Source organism: Rattus rattus, chromosome 1, assembly GCF_011064425.1.
Source record: "Rattus rattus isolate New Zealand chromosome 1, Rrattus_CSIRO_v1, whole genome shotgun sequence".
In the NCBI taxonomy this organism is placed as follows: Eukaryota; Metazoa; Chordata; class Mammalia; order Rodentia; family Muridae; genus Rattus; species Rattus rattus.
The window spans coordinates 38507907-38529914 of NC_046154.1; the positions used below are offsets into that span (position 1 = coordinate 38507907).

Sequence of the window (22008 nt, forward strand, 5' to 3'; positions counted from 1 at the left end):
ATCGTGCCATTGCCTGTGCACGAAAAGCAGAGGGCAGCTCTAGGGAGTCCATCTTCCCCACATTTCCCTTTTCTTTCTTTTTCCTTATTTGTTTGTTTGTTTGTTTTTGTGAGACAGGGTCTTTCTACATAGGCCTCCTGTCCTGGAACTCATTCTGTAGACCAGGCTGGCCTCAAACTCAGAGATCCACCTGCCCCTGCCCCTGCCCCTGCCCCTGCCCCTGCCCCTGCCCCTGCCCCTGCCCCTGCCCCTGCCAGGTCAAAGGTGTGCACTACCGCTGCCTGGCCTTCCCGTCACTGAGATTCTTGATGAAATCTTCCATGTTTACCTCTATTTCCTGATCTTTTAAAATTCACTCCTCAGTCATTCAACAAATACCACTGTCCATTGGAACCATGTAACCCAGAATCCCTTGCAGAAACCAAAATCCATATACACAAGCACCTTACACACAATTGTACAGTATTTGCATATACCGCACGCATAGTCTTCCATCTCATTCCAGTTCTTTTAATTTTATGCACATGGGTGTTTTGCCTGCATGTCTCTGTGTGTGCATGAAGTTCTGGAAGAGACCAGAAGAGGGCGTTGGATTCCCTGGAATTGGAGTTCCACATGGTTGTGAGCCACTCTGTGGGTACTGGGAACTGAACCCAGACCCTCAGAAAGAGCAGTAAGTGGTCTTAACCACTAAGCCGTCTCTCCAGCCCCACTTTGACTCTTAATAGAATGCCTTCGTGTTGTTCCATTTTCGTGGATTCGGCACAAAATAATGGTGTGTGGGGTGAAGTCAAAGCTTAATTATTTGGGTTTCTGTGGGCATTTTCACCAAATATTTTCCATCCAAGGTTGGGTGAGTCTGTGAATGCAAAGCCCTTGGACATGAAGGGGAGTGTGCTTCTTTAGCACCCGTAAGCAAGCTTGTGTGAGAATCTGAGATTACCCGGAAGTAGAGGGATGGTGTGATGGGAGGAGGGGCTTCAGAGGGAGGGGAGGGGAGAGGGGGTTAATGTGATCAAAACGCTCAACACACATGAATGAACTTCACCAATGGTCATTCATTCACCAACAAACAGACTGTTATGCCTTTTAAAATATTTATTTTGTGCTCCACACATGTAAGAGTCAGATGAGGGGGCTGGAGAGGTGGCTCAGAGGTTAAGAGCACTGACTGCTCTTCCAGAGGTCCTGAGTTCAAATCCCAGCAACCACATGGTGGCTCACAACCATCTGTAATGGGATTCGATGCCCTCTTCTGGTGTGTCTGATGACAGTGACAGTGTACCCACATACATGGAATAAATAAATAAATCTTTTTTAAAAAAGGAAGAAAGAAAAAAGATGACAGCATTGGGAGTCAGTCCCCTCCCTTCGCATGTGGGTCCTGGGGATCGAACTCAGGACACCAGCCTTGGCAGCAAGCCCCATTACCTTCTAAGCCATTTTAATAAAATAAACTGTAGCCAGAGAGATGCTGAAGGAAAGAAGGCCTGGGCAGTATCTTCCAGCTATGAGCAATACCTTTAGGTTTGGAGAAATGTAAAAGGAACGATTTCTTATGCTAATCCAACATTAAAATAGATTTATTAATTACTGTGAAAAACATGATATATTATAACCAAGTCATATACTTTATTGAAAAGAAAAAAATATTCGGTAAGAAGTTTGGCACGGTCTTCTGTTGGGACCTGTGTGAAATCCCAGGACTTGTAGGTCAGGGCTGCCTTCGTGAGGGGTGTCAAGGCAGCCCAAGAAGTGGGTAAAGTAGGAAGTGGGGGTCAAAGAAAGGCAATCAAGAGGTCTGCTCACAGGGGCCTTTTCCCACATTCATGCACTGTCAGGCTGTATCCTGGGACAGCAGGGAGCCTCGGAGAGTTAATGAGAAACAGAATTGTCACTTTGGCGACCAATGTCAGAAAACAGGTTCCTGGTCAAGCATTAGGTACTAGCGAATTCTGACCCTGAGACTTGAGGTGTCACTGTCTTTAAACTGCCAGGCATGGAGGGAAGTGTCCAAAGATGGGACTTATAGAGAGAAGTGGTCCCGGCTTCCTGTAGTCTCCATCTCACCAGCCCCAGGCTGAATGTAATTGTCCTCGATGAAGCCGTCGTCATCCTCATCTTCACCCACCTGTGGGCGGTTCCCAACTCCTGTTCCGGACAGCGGGCGATGCTGGTAGCTGGCACGGTATTTGCGGCAGAGGTGGCACTTGGCAGCGAGTGCTATGAGTACGGAGAGGACCACCGCCCCCAGCACAACCCCTACCAGCACAGGCCATGCCCGGCCCCCGGTGCCCTGTCCAGGATCCGAGGTTGATGCATTGGTGACCCCTAAGGACAAGGCTGCAGAGAAAGAGATGGAGTTACAAGCAGTTACCTGATGGAGCTACTCGGGGGCAGTTGGTGGGGGGCAGGCAGGCTAAGAGAGTGTGGGCAGAGAGAGCCCTTCCTCCCATCTCAGCAGCTGAGGGGACCCAATCTGTCCTCAACCATCCACACCTCTCTACCACTCACCTGAGTTTGCTGCAGTCGTGGACGACATCAGTGAGCCTTGGCTTCTGCCAGAAAAAGTCCTGGCTCCAGGGACACCCAAGGCTCCAGGCAGCCCTGGGGCACAAGCCCTGAAAAATAGAGGTGTAAGGGTTACACAGAAGGCACACCTTCCACACTAGACTTACAGCCATGTCAGAGTATTATACATGCTGAGGACAGGGCCACTTCCCACACCACTGGCCCCGGAATAGACCCAAAGCTGCTGCCCGCGGATTTCAGCTCTAGAACTGACCAACAATGGAATTCCTGATGTTCTTAATAGCCATCCCTTAAGGATTTGGCACTAGCAGTGTGCTCACAAAACCCATTACATAAGTATAACGCCATTCCTGCCTTACTGGTGCATGCACCGAGGCCCCAAAATGGAAAGTGATTCAGCCGAGGCCCCAGAATTTGAACTCAGGGCTCTGACACCAGAACGCAGCCTGGCACGTTCCCTGGCAAGCTGATCGAAGTCAGAGGAGAGGCAGCCCAATAGCAATTGTGTGGGGCTACTCAGCTCTGGAGCAGACCGAGACAGAACAGAAGAACATGGAGAACAGAAGATTGTCCCCAGAGAGCCAGGTCGGCCCTGCCACCCTGTTCCTGCATCAGGACCCTCTCCTACTTCATTCCCCCAGGCCTTCCAGTGGAACCATCTCAGAGGACCACCTAAGTATAAAAAGGGCCCGATGAGGGAGGGCCATGGCACTCGGGGCTGGGAAAGCCTTGGGGAAGGGCGTCTGAGTTTGAGAAGAACACGCGTATGAGATGAGGCTCGGAAGCCTCAGAGGGTCAACAGTGTGTGGAGAGATGCATACGAATCTGAGGCACAGCTACGGAAGGAAGAGGGGGACAGGGGCCAGGCAGTGTCTGCTGGAGGGTGGCAAGGGTCAGACGTATCCCTGGGCAGAGTGGCCAGGCAGGGGACTGAAAACCCAGCTTAGAGGCCTCCCCGGCCATACTTCTTCGTGTGGTACCCAAAGGATGCCCTCACTCAAGATGCACCACCTCCTGCTCCAGTGGCCCAGCCTTTCTTCCTATCCTCTGCCACAGCAGGTCAGGTTGCCTGCTCTTTGTCCCTCTAGCTACCGTCCCCAGCTGCCATCTCCTAACAGGCATGTAACCATCTCCCATCCACTCCTGCAGCCAACTGAGTCTAGTACTACAGCTCCCCGACAGGCCAAACGAATCCTGTTCTTAGCTGGGGCGCAGGGGAGACTCAAAACCCAGCACAAGACCGAGCTTTCTCATTCCTCAGCTCTCAGAGTTATCATTCAGATCAGACCGAACTGCTGGTGAGGTTGCTCCAGCGTCTACAGGTGACCTGGGCTTCAGCAGCATCCAGTCAGAACTGGCCATTACCAGTCACACAGTTCCCTGAGGCAGAGGGCTGGGTAGGCCGGTGTGTGCCTGCTGTGGTGGGGGGCTGGGAAGCTGGGTTTCTGGGCTCAGTGCGCCAGGCTTGTAAAGTGAATGCAGGAGTGTGGGGGGAGGGACGCCTCAGAAACGGGACGTGCCTAGTTTGCTCATTCATTTCCAAGCAACCTTCGGTGGCCTTCTGGGGACCTAAAAGGCACTCAGTACTCAAAAGACAATTGTTTGTATACTACAATGGGTTCGTTTACACCTTTCAAAGGTTTTACACCTGTTCCCTTCTTTCCCGGCCCTGCTCCGTAAATTCTTCCCAAAGATACACACAAAGTCACGTTCCGAGTGCCTCTGAACTCACAGCCCACACTTGACTGCCCATCCCCCTCCAACTGTCATTTCACAACCCACAACGCCATAATCACACCCCTCAAATCTGCAGACACAGGCGCACTCAACTGGATCTAGTTTCTCTGCTGCACACAGGAGCCCTTGTGGATCAGAAGAAGCCTGAGCACCCTCTCCCACGACCCCAACGTCCCGTCTCCGCTCCCACCTTCAGACACAGTGCACAGTCCGTGGAGGTGGCTTCCGGCTGAGACTGCTGAACCTGGACAGGTGGGCGGGCCAGAGCAGAAGCTTGACTCACCTGGAACCGTGGCAGGGTGGGCGGGGCGGAAGTGCAGGTGAAGGGAGGGCGGACCGGCCGCGGGATTTGCAGTTCCCTCAGCAGAGAGGACTCAGCTCACATCTCACCAAGTGTTGAGGGGGGAGCAAGCTTGCTCCCTCCCCCACTGCCGTGGATTAGTGCAACTGGAATGCAGCAGGGGTCCAGCCTGTCCCTGAAGGGACGGATCTCAGCAGGCGCGGCTACCAGCCCTGATAAACAAATGGATTTCCAGGGCTGGTACAAAGTTCAAAGTTGAAGTTGGGAGTTTTACAGACCTGTAAAGGCAACAAGCCAGATGGTACCATCAGGGGAGAGAGCAGTGAGAAGTCTTCCCAGCCTGAGAGAACCAAGCATGTTCCCATCTCTCCTGAAGAGTGCTAGCACACGATGCGGGCGTGTGTGTGTGTGTGTGTGTGTGTGTGTGTGTGTGTGTGTGTGTACACTGAAGCATCTACTCAGGGGTTCAAACTTTGGGTCTCCTGGTACCCTCGATCCTACTTGCCAGGCCCTTAGGCCTCTCTCTTCTTTCTCTTTGCCTCAATCTTGAGGACAAGTGCCTCATTGTCCTTCAAGATACAGCTCAGGGGTCACCTCTGCCCTGGCCGGCATAGCCTGGGACACCCTTGGTTCAGTGTTCGTCAGGATCTTGGGCTCATCCCCACCCAGCCTGACTCCTAGATACCTGGACGTTCTCCCAGGGCAGAAGACAGCCTCAGATACCCAGCATAGCACCCGAGGCTGGACAAGATCCACAGATAACCCCGGGAGAAAGACGGCAGGTGGATGGGGACTCCAGGATCCACAGAAGCAGCAGGGCACAGCTGCAGAGGAGGCTGCCCAGAGGAGTTGCCAAGTGGATGATTAAAGGAAAGTTCCAAGAGGTTCTCAATTTACGGACAAAGGGCTGGGGGGTGGGAAGGGAGAGAAGAGAGCAGGAACCGGAAGGGTTAATAATTTACAGGCTACAGGCCTGAGAAAATCTGTTTTATCTTCTAGAGGATGCGTTAGGACGTTGAGCGGTAGGCATCACCTGCAGCCCTGGCTCATTCAGAAGCAATGGCTGCTTCTCCACACAGACAAGTGGCCTGTCCCAAAGTCTCTCCCAGTTGGGAGCAACATCCATTTCCTCTTGCCTATAGCCAGCGTGGGTTCAGGGCCTTAAATTGAATGCTTGTCTTAATCTCCATTGCGAAGTACTGTGGCTTTTCAGATCACTTCTTCCCACAACTGCTCCCAAGCCTTGCTGGGGACACTGGTAGGGGTGTGGCAGCTTGTAGCAAGGCAAGCCCTTTGGGGCCAACATTGCTATGGGCACTCGGTTGCTTCCTTTCCAAGATTTCTGGGTCTCATGAGGTGTTTGTTGTGTTGTTTTGGCCAAGTGTATGTTTGATTTTATTTTGAAACAGGATCTCCCTGTGTGGCCCAAGCTGCCTTGGAGAGACAGATCCACCTCTTTCTGCTTCCCCCGTGTTGGAGTTAAAGGCATGGGCTGTCCCATTCCGTCTGTCTTGAGGGTTCTTGTTCAGCTTTGCTTTGTTTCGGCAGGAGCATGGCGGGACCGTCTGGAGGTTGGGAGTTAGTATTCAAGACCTGGAGTCTGTTTTGATGAAGTCCTCCCCACTTCACCAGTAAGAGCCCCTTGCCACCTCAACTCTGACCCTTCCCAGTCACTGGGCCCCTTCCCACTCTTCTTCCTGCCTCAGTTCACCTCCATTCTTTGCCCAGACCCTGCAATGCTCCCTCTTCCTGGGCTCTGCACGCTGTGACCCCAACTTTCCAACCGACACTTACAACTCCTGCACCATAGCTATCTCTAGCTTCCCCCCAGAAAAGTATTCCTCCGAGGCTCCTCACTTCTCCAGTCACAACTTAGGAGCTTTTAAAACAAAACTTCCCTGCCACTCCCTAGTCTGGGACGCACTGCCCTCTCCTCTCTTTTGCCTTGCCCTTTGCTTCCACAGCTCAGAGCTATGAGCCATCATATGATGTCTGTATCCATCTTGTTATCATGTCTTATCCCCAACATCTGTAATGGAACCAGTGAATATTTCTGAAATAAGTTGATGAGTTGACATAAATTAATAATTGATATAAGAAAATAAAATAAATTCATAATTGACAGGTGAAGAGCCTGGGAGGAATGACTGGTGAAGAGGAAGATGTTGATGTGGTGGGGATGGAGGTGCAGGTTGAGGAAAAGCGGGATCCCGTGAAAATGGGGAGACAATCTAGACCGCCTGGGAGGCGGGGCCTGGGAGGCGGGGCCTGGGGGTGGGGCCTGGGAGGCGGGGCCTGGGAGGCAGAACAAATGAGAGGAACGTGGATATTATTAAAGGTGGGACAGCGAGGCACCATGGAAAGTGGGTTTTATTTTATTTTTGAAGCTAAGAAATCATTCACCAACAGCTAATCTAATCAACGCCTACGATATCTCAGGCACCGTGCTTGTTTTTAAATGGCAACATTTCTGTAATAGAACCCTATTCTCAAGACCTAAAACCCATCCTGTTGGACACTTTCAAGCATGGAAATTGGTAGCTTACGGGATCACAATACTGTGTGGTTCTTACTGAAGTCATGGTACTTTTCTCACACCAAAGGACACTCTCTACCCGTTCCCCCTATCATGTCCTCTGCCCCTAGTTCCAGTACTAGCCCCTTGTCAGGTTAACTCCACCCTCATCACTGGGCCCTTTCTTTCCCAGTCCACATTGTGCCACAGCTCTCCTCTTTTCTTTGCCCCTGTTCCTTCAGTCTGTTGATTTGCCATTTCTGGACATTTTGTATAAATATAATAATATATGCAACACATACACTTACTTATTTTATTAAAATAGAGTCTCATTATGTAGCTCTATAATTCACTATGTAGACCAGGTTGGCCTCAAACTCACTGCCCCTGCCTCCAGAGTGCTAGGATTAAAGGTGTGTGCTTCCTCCACACCCAGTCCTGTGCCAACTTTTGAAAGGACCAGTTCATTGGTTCTCATGGCCATCCTGTGAGGGAGATGCTAATTATCCCCTTGCCAAATGGAGAAAATGAGGCTCTGAGAAAAAGAACTGTCATGAATCCCTAGTAGAGGAAATAAACAAATGGTCCCCTACACACCCATCAGTCCTTTATTCCAAGAATATTGACACAATGCACACCATCCCATAAGCGTTTACACAGCAACCCTCTGGCACTTCTTCCAGGAGCTCTGATGCAGTCCGACCTTTCCCTGACACCTGGCAACCGTGAGGTAAGCCTGCATACGCTGCTGCCATTGGTCGTCCATGACAATGATGGGCACTAGCCCAGCTGAGAAAGAAGAGTGTTTCAGATAACAGTGAGTGTTGAAAGTAAAACAGGGACAGGAGAGATGGCCCGGTGGTGAAGAGCACATGTTCTTTCAGAGGGCCTGGGTTTAATTCCCAGCATTCATATGGCTACTCGAAAGCATCTGTAACTTCAGTTCCAGGGCATCTGACACCTCTTCTCACCACCACTGGACAGGCACTAGCGTGCAGCAATCGCATAGGAACACAGGCTGGAAAAACACCACACACACACAATAAAATAAATCACCCTTTTCCAGAGTAAAAGTGCTTCGTGTGAACATGGCAGGGGGCTGTGACTTCAGAAGATCGGGATAAGAGGGACTCATTGGCTTAGGCACTGTTCTATTGCTGTGACCAGCACACGGACAGACACAGCTCGAAGGAGGACGGACTGGTTTGGGCTCACTGTCTTGGACACTTCAGTCTATCACGAGAGGGAAAGTATGCCGGTCGTTCAACTTGTGGCAAGTGAGAGAGAGTGATGGGAGTTGTTCGTATCAAGGGTGGAAACAGAAGCAGACATCAAAGTAGGAAATGGTCGAAGATGACACACCCTCGAGGACCTAGAGGACCTAGAAACCTGCCTCCTCCAGTTGGTTTGAGACCCTCCCGGTTACCATCAGGGGCTGGGGACCAAGCATTCAAAACATGAGCCTATGAGCGACATTTCATACCCAAACCCCATCCCCAAAGGCTTATGGTGTAAGAATCTTTAAAATGTGAAATTTAGGGGCTGGGGATTTAGCTCAGCGGTAGAGCGCTTGCCTAGCAAGCACAAGGCCCTGGGTTCGGTCCCCAGTTCCAGAAGAAAAAAAAAAATGTGAAATTTAGTCCAACTTCAAGCGTCCACAGAAACTTAATGTTTCTAACATTATTCCAAAGTCTATGTGGAGTCTCCCCTGAAACTCAGAATAGTCTCTTAGCTGTGAGTCCCTCCCCGTATGTAAAGTGAAGGTATAAACTCCCGATGTACAGTGGTACAGAGTCAACATTCTTGTAGGTTGACGTCATTATTCAGGTGAAGACAGGTACGGTGGGGTGGGGGTGGGGGAAGCAGCTGAGAGAACATGGCGGCAGATGTCAAGATTCTTCTCTGTGCACGCATAGTTACAGGTTGTTATGACTGTTCTTAAGAGATGGGTGTGTACAGGATTTTGTGTTGTCTACATGGGCAAATTATATCTTATCAATTGGATCAGAGGATATTGTGTGATGTCTTCTTTCATGTGGCAACTTAATTGAGTTCAAGAGAGTGTATGGTGGCCGGATGCACTGGGCCAGTCATGGAATTAAGATGCGTATGCCTGGCCTGGTGGAAACCAGCCAAGAGAGCCGTGAGTGGGGGCGGGGCGGCCTGACAGGGTGCTGTGTTGGAATGGCTTGCAGACAGTGGGTCAGAAAGTACACGGGGGCTGGGGGGGGAGGCGTGGGGGGTTGGAGCGTGGCGCCACCGAGATAAATTAGCGCTAGTCCCAATGGCCCGCTGGAGCCGGAACTAGTGAGAGCGCGACCGCCAGGGTATGCACAGGAACCGGTCGTGCCAGAGTTTTTATTTTTACTGCAACACATTCTATCTTAAAGGGGGAGGGATCTTGCTATGAGAAGAAAGAGTGAGATCAAAGCAAGGCCAGTGAGGCAAACGTTAAGCCCCGTAGCGCCATGAGCAACATCCAGGGACAGCGTATCACAACGTGAGCTCCCGCAGACCTAGACAGCATTGTCTCTGTGGCTTATTTTGTTCTCAGCACACATGGCCTCTTCTCTTGGTCTGGATCCATTTTGTACCTGCACTCTCCTCGGAAGACACCCACGTTCAGGCATCTCAGACATCCTAGAGTCTCCACAGCAACTTGGGACTTATTTCGCGGGTTTATCGATAACTGGTAGGGACCCCAACCCTATTACATTGCCGGGCCTCACGGTTCCTCTCCGGAATCTTCAAGAATGGTTATCCAACTCCATAGGTCAGCACTACATGAATGATACCAAGTTCTAATGCCAGCTTCAGCAGCTGTCATGCTCATCGGACCACGGTTGCAGAAGAGTGTCTGGTGGTCGAAGCTGGAAAAACTACCTTTTTTGGGAGAGGGGGCATCCCAAAGGGCACACAGTTTATTAGGCAGCAGCTGGGAAATCAGTGCCTAGGCTTGGCCGAACGCTTCAGTTTGTCTTTCTTCTTGATGATCTAAGAGTTGGAGGAGCCCTTGGCAGCATCGATGAGCTCATCTGTAAGGTCTTGATGTTCCAGAAACCTCGGCAGCACCTGTGCACAGCAACCAGATGGCTTGATTCACTCGGCACAGTGGGGGCATGTCCACAGCCTGCCATGTCACCCACCCAATCTGTGTTGAGTCTTCCCGAGGGGCAGGGGGTTGAGGTGGGGTGGGGGACTTGATGATGGCACTCACCAGGACCTGCAGAAGGTTCTCACCAGTGAGCAGGTGGGTAATCTCAAAGGCACACTTGATAGGACTTTGTGCTTTGCAGAATGTACCGTTTCATACTGTAGGGCAGGTACTTAGCATACTTCTCCTTCACAGCAATGCAATCCTGTGGAAAAATATCATTAATCTGCACATCATTACTGCTCCATTTCCTAAAGGGCTTGATGTCTGGGTTTCTGCCACCACTGGTGTGACTGTCTCCCACTCTTGTCATTCTGAAGGCGCAGACCAGGCTTCTCTGTAGCTCTGTGTGGACCATGCACCGTCCTGGCACAGACATGAAGATGAAAAACACTTCTTTCGATGGACCCACTGGAGTAGAACACATGGTGGTACAGTCTTTGCAAAGGAAAGGTAGGGTTTTACCAGTTCCTGAAGGTATTCAAGGCATCTTTGTTCCTACGCACAGCTCTGTGAGTCTCTGTCTCTCTCTGTCTCTCTCTGTCTCTCTCTGTCTCTCTCTCTGTCTGTCTCTCTCTCTCTCTCTGTCTCTCTGTCTCTCTCTCTCGATTTCACACACACTCTCTTGCTCTCACTCTCACTTTCACTCTCTCTTTTGGTACAGAATCTCTTTATGTAACCCTAGTTGTTCTGGAACTTTCTGTGTAGATCAGGAGACCAGGTTGGCCTTGAACTCACCGAGATCATCTTGCCTTTGCCTCTTTTTTTTTTTTTCCGGAGCTGGGGACCAAACCCAGGGCCTTCCACTTGCTAGGCAAGCGCTCTGCCACTGAGCTAAATCCCCAACCCCTTGCCTCTGCCTCTTAACTGGGATTAAAGGTGTGCATCACTATGGCTTCTCTTTAATGGTCTCTCTCCCTCTCTCTCTCTCTCTCTCTCTCTCTCTCTCTCTCTCTCTCTCAACTATGGCTTCCTTACCCACAACTCTAAGTAAGTTCTTTTTTGGCCAAACGACAAGTCTTTTACTTTCCCCCTCTCTGCTATTTGTTGGCAGTCCTCACTATAAATCTAACTAAAGTCAGTCAGCCATAACTGCACTGCAGCCTGAATGCTGGGCCACCTTGGAGTTTTCTCTGCTGAATTAGCACGTCATTTGTGAATTCAGTCTCACTCAGTGTTTCAGAATAAAGGGAAAATGCAGACAAGCCCTTGCCAGAATGTAACAGGAAAAGCCTCTCACCCAAATTCACAGTAGAGTTTTGTTCCTGTTGAGGGCTGCCACCCTAGCACGGCTGTAGCCATTTTGTTCCACGCCTGCCAGCTATTTCCTATTGTTGCTGTAACATGTCTGCCAGTCATTGACGCAGAGAAGTAACTGGACTCAGAGCAAGATCATGCTGATTACATATCCTATTATATTCGGTTTGAGGCGTGTTAGTCTTAAGAATTCCCATAAAGCTTTACGTAAGACCCATCAAATTAAAGGTCAATGTGAACTGTTATGTCTAAAATGGCTTGAGTCGGAGCTGACCATCAGGCAGCACTTCCTGCATCTGCATATGAGTTTATTGTGGGGTTTGCGGTTTTAACCTTTATGAGCTGACAGAGAAAGTTGTTTGGGGTAGTGGCTCTGCCCCTGAATTCTGGGCTATGGCCCTGATCAATCGGTTACAGGGTGTACATTCAATAAAGCATCTCAGTCTGACTGAGATCGGTGTGTGGGTGATTTTTAGGCAACTCTTGACCCAACAGTTCCCATCTGAAACTTCATGACCACAGCCTTTATTGTCCACACTCCTGCCAGGATTCCAGCTTCTGAAATCCCACCAAAGTCACCCACTAAATTCTGCTTGTAGCATTTTAGGGGTTCTGTAGACTGCTTCTCCAAATCCCTACCAAAAACTGGCTCTAAAGGCCTAAAAGCCACATGGTTAGATTTAATCAAAGTAGTGTCCCCACCGCTGATGCAAAATTTACAACATTTAATAACTATTACATTTTATTAGTAATTTTTTAATTTTTGCACGTGCACGTGCACGCACACACACACACACACACACACAAACACACACACACTACAGCATGCTTGTGGAAGTCAGAGGACAACCTTCAGGAGTCAGCTCCCCCTTTCTACCACATGGATTCCGGGGATCAAACTTAGATCATCAAGCTTGGTAGCAGGTCCCTTTACCCAGAAACCATTTTGATGGCCCACAATAAAAAAATATATATTTTTTTTATGAATGACTTTTCTATCACTGTGACCACACCACCTGACAAAAAGGAATTCAGGGAGGGAAGGTTGGTCTGGGTTTACAGTTTGAGAGGCTCTCAGTCTACGATGGCAGGGAGGGTGTGGCTAAGGAGCCAGTTCGCCTAGGGAAGCATGTCACAGACTGTTTACAACATGGTGTGCAGACCAACAAGCGGAGAGCAAGACAGGTAGTGGGCGGAGACAACATACTCCCCAGTAACCCAGTGGCCTACCAGTTAGGCCCCACTCCTCAAAGTTTTGAGAACTCCCCCAAACAGTACCGCCAGCCGGGGAGCAAGCATTCAAAGTATGAGACTGGGGGAGATACTCCAGGGTCAAACCATAACCCTGACTGTAGAGGGAGGGCTGGATGAAATGAGATCATGACCGTGTCAATATCTGGGGAGAAGAAAAAACAACAGAGAGCATGGCTGCCTTGCTCAAACAATGGGAAGGAAGCTGCTAGACGGAGTGTGCAAGGAAGGTGAGAAAAATGAATATCAGTGTCTCAGGCTTGTGAGTCTGTTCCGCCTGAGGGTGACCCATCCACTGCAGTTTTGAACTTGAGGAGCCCTGGTAGAAGCAGGGAGGTCAGATCGAAGGCTGATGCAAGCATTTAAGTCAGAGTAGATGTGGCCTCAGGGAAGCCAGGAGGCAGTAGAGAAAATGTTCAGATTACAGATATAACTTGACGGCCAAGTCGATAAAATTTGCATATTGGATTTCGGATTTGGCAAAACGACAGAAATCAAGAATCCCGTCCAGAAGATCAGAGCCAAAGCAGGAAGACCATAGTGGGACAGGATATGGGGAACTCTGCTGCTAGGACCCTCGGTTTGGGGGCACATTGGATATCTAAGAAACATCCTAGAAACACATACAGTATGCATAGTATAAAGTGGCCCAGATGTAGCAGTCCTGAGCATGTATGATGGAAAACCAGCAAAAATGTAGAAAGCAGCAAAAAAACAAAACAAAAATTGTGGGTCTGGGCAAGACAGCCAACTAGCAGGTGAGAGAGAAAACCATGGAACGTGCCAGAGGTCAGGGAGAGGAGAGGCAGGCCAGGAGACTGGTGAACTAGGGAGTGGCCTGTGTGGTTAAGAGGCAAACCAGTGACGGGCGACCTGGCCAGAGAACAAAGCATTTAAAGGGAGAGGGCTTGGTTAGCTCTAAATGCTACAAGTAAGTCAATTATGCTATGAAACCGGCAAGTCTCTGAGCACCTTGACCCCCCTGATTTGTGGTGTGCTGGATTGAAGGGTACATGTGCCTGCAAACAGGAAATCAGAGACAAGTCTCTTCGGGGAATGCTGCTGTAAAGAAACACAGAAACAGCAGACACTGGAGAGGGGCCTGAAGAAGGAAGAAAACGATTTTCTTTGAGGAGGGGTGGGACTATGTTCGTATGCTGACCAGAATAATGCAGGGGAGACTGGAAGGAGCTCGATGAGACGGAGTGGGGCTATTCCCGAGGAGCCATCTGAAAAGGTGGGGTCAGGTGCACAGAACTAGCTTTGGAAAGAGTTCCTCTGAGTCACACGAGGAAGGTGACCTATATAGGTAAATACATCAGGGCTTAGGTGCAAGCTTCAGGAAGTTGTCTTTGGTGGCATTGTTTTTCCAGAGCAATAGGAAGCGATGTGCAGGAAGTGTGGGATGGGGAGGCCAAAGTTGGAGGAGAGAAGGTTGGGAATTCATCACCCCAGGGAAGGGAGAGAGAACAGGTTCAGTGTGTGATCAGTCTAGTGCTGGTGTCTTAGCTGTGTCTCTCATTGCTGTGGCTAAATAGCTGACAAAGGCAGCTTACAGGAAGAGGAATTAATCTGGGGTCACAGTATAAAGAAAGGGACAGAGTCCATCATGGTGGGAAGGCATGGCGGTGGAAGCATAAAGCCGCTGCTTATGTCGTGTTCTGGTCACATAGGCCACAGTCAGGTGGCAGAATCGTGAAATCTGGTGCTGCACCTGCCTTCTCCGTTTTCCCAGAATTCTTAGTCAGTCCACTAGGGGATGGTGTCACTGCTTTCTGGGTGGGTCTCCCCTCGTCAGTTAAACCTCCCTGGAAACAGCCTCACAAACACACCTAGCATTCTCTCCTGGGTGATTCTAATCCAGTCAAGCTGACTGGAAGATTAACCAGCATCAGGCGACTGTGTTTGTTTCTCTGCCATTCCAAGAGTAAGTAGGTGGGGAGAAGGTGAAGAGAGGGCCTGGGTCCTGGGGATCCGCCAGGCAAGGATGATCAAGTGACTGAGAGAGAGGCCAAGGGACTTGGCTGTGGCAGGGGAGTGGGCACAATGGAAAGGCTGGGCGGGCATACTAGAGAGGTTATGTGGGAGACAGGAGGAGGCGGGTGGACAGTAGCACCAGGAAGTGAGTTGCTCTGGGGATCCAATCCTTGATAAGACAGGTTCTGGGCTACCTGGTGAGATCCTGAGGTGGGGCCTGCACAACAATGGTGATTTCACTCTTATCTGAAGTATGCCGCTAACCTTCTGAGTCAGGCTTCCTAGGAGAACCTTCTAAAAAACGCCCTTAATCAGTAACAGCTGGAGTTCAAACCCAGGCTTCCAACCCCAGCCCTGGCCCAGTACTTTTCCCGGATACCTCCCAGCTATTCTCTCTGCACTGAAGACTTAAACGTCCCGCCGAGGTGTTCAATTCCACACAGCCATTTGGAGTGACAGATAGCCATCACTTCTTTTCAAAGGCATGATCATATTTCCCAAAGGAAGCTCAGAGTGCCATCCAAGCTCAGCATGGACGCTGAGCAGGCAAAAGATGAGAAGCCCTGAACCCCACTTAACACCGGTCCCCTTCTCCTTAGTCCTGACCCCTCCTCGAAGCAGTCATGACTTTTAATCTGAGAGCCTTAGCCCTCCTGTTTCTAAGGTTTCTTGTTTGTTTTTGTTTGTTTGAAGCAGGGTCTCATGCAGGCTGGCCTCCAATCCACAATGTAGCCAAGGCTGACTTTAAATTTCTGATTCTTCTGTCTCCATCAACCACGTGCTGGGCATACAGGTTGGGGCCACCATGCCTAGCTGGCAGGGTCCTTTGAAAAGGGCTTTAAGAGCAGAATAATGAGTGTGTATACTGTGCCACAAGTGCGCACATCAGCCCAGCACTGGTACATGCTCAAGGTTAACCTGTTGGATAAAATGCACAGCTAGAATTCCACTAACTGGCTCTGGGTTAAAAGAGCGGGGTGTGTGTGTGTGTGTTTGTGTGTGTGTGTGTGTGTAAGGGTGGGACTGGGAGGAGAGAGAGAGGCTGTGATGGAGATATAAACTGAAAATAATAATAATAAATTATTAAAAAACAAAACCAAAAATACTGCTGTTTGCTTTCCCGTTCGTCTCGAGGGGACCTCCGTTCGACTGTAAGTAACACTGCTCTGGAATGGTGAATGAAGCCAGAAGGAACTGCCAACTTCTTTGCTTCTAGTCACTTCCAGCCTTCCTGGAACTTGGGAACAACTTTAAGAAGACAGAAGGACTTTCTGTGGAGGCTGGCATTTCCCTGCTCCTGCTCTGTTCGGCCGTTGCCAACATCCGACACATGTCCCAGCGTTCACAGTATTACTAAAGTCCCACTGAGGACTGAGCTCGAAGCTGAGTAAAAATGAGGCCCCCGCCGGGTGTGACAGCATACACTATAATATCATTGCTTGGGAGGATGAGGCAGGGGGATCTCTGAGAGTCAACCAGCCAGGGTAATAGTTAGAGCCTATCTTAAAAGAAAAAAGCAAACAAGACCTCAAACCCAATTATCACTAAGGGATCAATGCATTCGGTAACTGAAAGGACCCTCCCCAGGAAGCCCCCAAGACACTTGAGTCCATTTCAAGGCCATGGAGTCTTTAGGGTGTTTTTTTCTGACCATGTTGTTCCAGGAAGCACTGAGGAAGAGTTTACTAAGCCTCAGAAGTCCCCAGCCACACCACCCTGAAACTCCAGTAAAATTATCTCATAGAGTTGCCACATCGGATTCATCACCCAGGTTCCTGAGACAATTTCATCCGGAGTTCCTGACTCCACCTGGCCACATGTGGCACTGAAAAAGAACTAAATGGCACACGCGGTATTAGTGACCTGTTTTGATGCAGTGAAACAGCAGACAAGAGCAATTTAAGGATGGAGGGAGTGCTTCTGGTCCCTCCTGCAGGGAAGGCGTGGTGGCAGGAAGAGGAGGTGGCTGGCTACATTGTATCCAGTCAGAAAGCAGAGCTTGCTGTTTGAGTACACATAGCTCTTTTCTCCTCTTTCTCTTCTCTAGGACCCCAGCTACTGGAAGGGTGCCACCCATTGTCCCTGTGGTCTTCCTAATCTAGAAAATCTCTCGCACATATACTTGGAGACCTGTCTCCACAGTGACTCTAAACGATAATTCATAGTGGACCTTTAAAGCGCACAGCATAACTGTAGCATCTCATGGACCCTCCTTCCCTGCTCTGTTACCTCTCCAGCAGTGAGGCCTACTGGGAGCAGAAGCAGAAGTAGTCAGCCATTCAGCTGCCACCTCCAACCCTGAGGAATAAACCCATATAAGTGGCCACATTTGGTTAACGAGCCAGATACAGCTGCCAGCATGTCGCCTCCCCCAACACACACACCCTGTCTATGTACAGCAGGAATAGTCATGTTGGCTGTATTCTTGCAGTCCTGGAGAGAAAGGATGAAAGTGGGTGTCTACCTGAGTTCCACTGGTACTGGACCGGTTCAGGGGTAGAAAGCCTCTGGGAGCACACGCCACTTACACCTGGAAGGAGGTGCTCTCCCATGTGTGTAGGAAGCCCATGCTGTATGCGCTTGCGAAAATGCAAAGGAGTCGGTGCACTTTGAGCAAATGTCTCTTCTGCAGGTTCATGGCAAAGGCCAGATAGCAAAGCGTCACCGAGCCTACAGGAAAAAGGCGGTATGGAGAGGGCAGAGCTGGGGCACTGCCTTCAAACCATTTTATATCTCCCTGCCCCACCACTGCGAGCTCCAGAGGACTTGCCACCACCTTTCGCCACCATAAAGGGAGCATATCAAGATCAAGTAAGATTGAGTAACCAGAATGCACTCCAGCAGACAGATCCCGGTGGCTGTGGGCCTGGTGGCAGTATTCCCTCACAAAACGTGCCTTGCATGCTAAGTAGGCTTGCTGTTGTTTAAGATAAAAGGACAATAGGTTACTTGTGTCATGTGCCATTGGATGCTATTGGTTCTAGGTTTTCAGAGTGACCTGGTGTAATTTCAAGGCCTGAAAAGTTCTTGCCAGCCCATCTCTCCTGGTCCACCTTTTGCCTTCTTGGGGTCATCCATCGCCCCACCAGAGCTGAACCCATTGTTTTGTTGATGTTGTTTTAAGACTAAATTTCCCATGCTTTCTGAGTTCACAGTGATTGGTTTTCTGAAATCATTGGAGGGGGTGGTGTGTGTGTGTGTGTGTGTGTGTGTGTGTGTGTGTGAGAGAGAGAGAGAGAGAGAGAGAGAGAGAGAGAGAGAGAGAGAGAGAGAGAGGGGAGAGAGAAGAGAGAGAGGAGGAGAGAGAGAGAGAGAGGGGGGGGGAGAGAGAGAGAGAGAGAGAAGAGAGAGAGAGAGAGAGAGAGAGAGAGGAGAGAGAGAGAGAGAGAGAGGAGAGAGAGGGGAGAGAGAGACAAAGAGAGAGAGGGGGCAGAGAGAGGAGAGAGAGAGAAAGAGGAGAAAGAGAGAGAGGAGAGAGAGAGAGAGAGAGAGAGAGAGAGAGAGAGAGAGAGAGAGAGAGAGAGAGAGAGAGAGAGCGCTGTAGAGCCTTCCTGGGAGTGCTGGCAAAGACTCCTAACCCACTTCCTCTCAAGGGAACATAGTCTAATGGGCCTGTTGCACTCTCTAGCTGTTGATCCAACCACTGGAGTCAAAAACTGAGTTTCACAATGTAACTAATCTGAGGATCATCTGTTTCCTCATGTGAAAAATAAAGACTAAAACACACCTCAGATGACTGAATGACTGAGAGTCCTCCAAGTGGAGACACCACCCTTTTCAGGTGTTACCAGAGTTTTAAGGCTCCAATAAGGAAGCCACACCTACCAGTCTCCAGCTCTCTAATTAAAGAGAGAATAGCAGAAAGCTTTTTTTTTGGTGAGTGTGATTGTTTCTTTTCTTTCTCTTTCTTTCTTTCTCTCTTTCTTTCTCTCTCTCTCCCTTTCTTTCTTTTTTTCTTTCTTTCTTTCCTTCTTTCTTTCTTTCTTTCTTTCTTTCTTTCTTTCTTTCTTTCTTTCTTTCTTTCTTTCCTCCTCCCCCCAACATACACACAAGGTTTCTCTGTATAGCCTGACTGTCCTGGAACTCATTCTGTAGATCAGGCTGACTTTGAACTCATAGATATCCACCTGCTTCTTCCTCTTGAGTAAGGGGATTAAAGGCAAAGCAAAAAGTTTGATCCTAGGAGGCCACATGGGGAAGATAAAGGAGTCCTGTGGTGGGCACTGATATGAGGGTTAGGTCTAAACAAAGGAAAGAGCTTTGTAGAACTTAGCAGTCTGGTCAAGGTGTGCTCTTGATAATTTTACTACCTTAGTGCTGGTGTGTCCTACAGTGTAGTCCAGGAAATGGTCAGACCTGTGTGAAGGCTTAGGCCCAGTGAGATTGCTCGGGTGAAAAAGCATTTGCCTTCTCAGCCTGTTAGCCTGACAACCTGAATGCCAACCCCAGAAACCAAGGTGGAAGGAGAAAAACAACTCCCAAAGTATGTCCTCTGTGCCCTGGCACACTCGTGCTCACACTCACATAGACATTTCACACACACACACACTCACACACACACACACACACACACACTAATCATCATCATTGCAAATTCAATACAGTTCTTACAATTCTGGTTTAGTTTTAGGTGTATCCGTGTTTTGCCTGCATATATGTCTGTGCACATAGGCATGTGTCTTCAGAGGCCAGGAAAGGGTGTGGAATCCCCTGGAGCTGGAGTTGCAGACACTTGTGAGTAACCACGTGGATGTTGGAACTGAACCCAGGTCTTCTGAGAAGGACAGAGATTTTAACCACCGAGCCAAATCTCCAGAAACCCAAGTTATTTTATGTCTTGATTTTATGTGTATGAATATTTTGCCTGCACGAATTCAATTTCACCCTGTGTGTGCATGCAGTGCCCGTTAAGGCCAGAAGATGGTACAGGATCCTCTTTGAGCTGCAGTCACAGACCGACCGTTCTGAGCTACCTACCCTGTGAGTCCTGGGTCCTCTGCAAGAGCACCAAATGCTCTTAAACACCAAACCATCTCTCCAGCCCCAATTAAAAAGAAAAAGAGCATATTAAAAATGTAAAGTCCCTGGGAGGCCAGGTCCTCCTCCAGCCTACACCATGGCTTTAGCTTTTCCCTCCCCCAGCATGAGATTCCTGGAGGAAAATTGTATTAGACAGGTAGCCAAGGGGAGGAGCCGGTCTCCTTAGACTGCCTCCTCTCTTGCCAGGAGGTCATGCTGACCACTGTAAACATTCGAAACCTGTTAGCTGTGTCACCTGAGACCTGTTGCCGCTCTAGCCTTAGACTGTTTATATTACTGGGTAATCTTTATTCCGATCAAGGTCAATAAAAGCATGTTATGTTTTCTATCAGCCTGATAGAATTCCTGCTCTCAGGCGGACAAAGGAAGAGATCCAAAGTTTGAGGCCAGCCTGGTGCACGTACGACGATCCTGTCCCAAAGAACTAGGATGTAGCTCGAGGCAGCTCATGTGCTCTGTAGGCACCGAGCCCCAGGTTTAACCCACAGCACCTCGAATCAGTCCTGAGCTGTCAACCAACAGAGCCCTGTACAGGGTGTTGATTCAGCCTCTGGCCTCATAAGACTCTCGGAGCCAAATAGCCTTTGTCAAGCACTTTGTATAATAGGGACTTCATTCAATGCCTTGTTGAAGTAACTGGGCTTCCTTTAAAGAAAGCCTTGTTTTTAGACACGTTCTTTCTTTCTACTTTTTCTAGTGAGGAAAGAACACAATGGATTCAAATAATCTACAGTCCTTGTCACAGCTTGTCACAAACACCTGCCTCATCTTTTCAGACCAGAATGAACACACTCACACGCTCACACACACATTCATACACACTCATACATTCACATACACACTCACACTTTCATACACACTCACACACTCACACTTTCATACACACACACTCACACTTTCATACACACTCACACATTCACACTCACTCTCACATTCACACACACACACACACTCACACAAATACATTCCCTCACAAACACTCACACATTCACACACAAATACATTTCCTTACACACATTCACACACATTCATACACACTCATACATTCACACACACTCACACACACTCACACATACATTCACACAAATACATTCCCTCACAAATACTCACACATTCACACACACACACACACACATTCACACACACTAACAAACACACCCACAGATTCACACACATTCCACACTCACTCATTTTCTTTTTTTTTTTTTTTTTTTTTCCGGAGCTGGGGACCGAACCAGACAGGGCCTTGCACTTGCTAGGCAAGCGCTCTACCACTGAGCTAAATCCCCAACCTCTCTCACTCATTTTCTAACCTCAGAGCATAAACTCAGTCTGGTGTCCCAGGAATGTTTGCTGGCAAGCTTTCTCTCTCTACATTTATTTCTTGGAAGAAAAACAAAACTCATTTTCCAAGGAATGCCACATCTTCAGATGCTGCTGAGATCAAGGGAAAGTCCTACTGTTAACCTTTAAAAAAAAAAGCTTTTTTGAAATTGTTTTCTTTTTCTTCTCATTTGACAAGAACATGTATGTTTTCCCCTTTCCTTGCTGATCAATCAGGAAGGGTGGTTTATTGATAAAGCTGTTTTTCAGACAAAGACAGCACTTAGGCATCTGGTCAACAGGTTGCTTATTGTAAACTTAAAGTTGTTTGGGCAACATTTATTTACCTTGCTTTTCAAAATGCAGTTGTGAGCTGGGCGTGGAGGCCTTTAATCCTAGCTCCCAGGAGGCAGAGACAGGCAGATCTCGGCTAGTTCAGGGCCAGCCTGGTCTACAAAGTGAGTTCCAGGACAGCCGGGGCTACATGAAGAGACCCTGTCTCAAACAACAACAAAGCCATTGGGTAATTGGGGATGGAGCATGGTGACAGAGCATTTATATAGCGTGCATGAAGTACTGGGCATGCGGACACACACACACACACACACACACACACACACACACACACACACACACTAGTTGTGGCAATCTGTTCAGAGAATTAATACAAGGATGGAATTTTCGAAAACATCAGCTTTGGGTTTGAACATAACAAATAAATACCTTAAATAGTTGTCAAAATGCCCTAGAAGTTGAAGCATAAGGCATGCTTTAAAAAAAGGGAAGACTATAATTATACAGCTGGAGAAAGGGGAAGGACCTTGGGAGCTTTCTGTGTCCTTTAAATCACAGAGCAGAAGAAGGCAACGGTCAGCCTCCCATGCTGACTTTACGGAGCCAATGTACCTTAGCTTCGCCCAG

General features: G+C 48.9%; 1 protein-coding gene across 1 annotated transcript; it reads right to left on the bottom strand.

Annotated features, from left to right (window-relative positions):
- Window positions 1-1567: 1567 nt before the first annotated feature.
- Window positions 1568-7840, bottom strand: C1H1orf210 (chromosome 1 C1orf210 homolog). The gene is made up of 2 exons (XM_032918059.1): window positions 7724-7840; window positions 1568-2386 (listed from the first exon to the last, which is right to left on the bottom strand). Exons 1-2 carry the CDS (start codon window positions 7838-7840, stop codon window positions 2027-2029), a joined length of 477 nt encoding a protein of 158 aa, XP_032773950.1. The 3' UTR covers window positions 1568-2026.
- Between the last annotated feature and the right edge of the window lie 14168 nt (window positions 7841-22008).

Excerpts from the sequence above, each read along its gene's own strand:
- C1H1orf210 (XM_032918059.1), bottom strand. The coding sequence starts at position 7,840 with ATGGCAGCAGCGTATGCAGGCTTACCTCACGGTTGCCAGGTGTCAGGG. Across the intron at positions 2,387-7,723 it reads GTGTAAACGCTTATGGGATG|CTCCATCAGGTAACTGCTTG; the intron begins GTGTGCATTGTG and ends GCCCCCGAGTAG.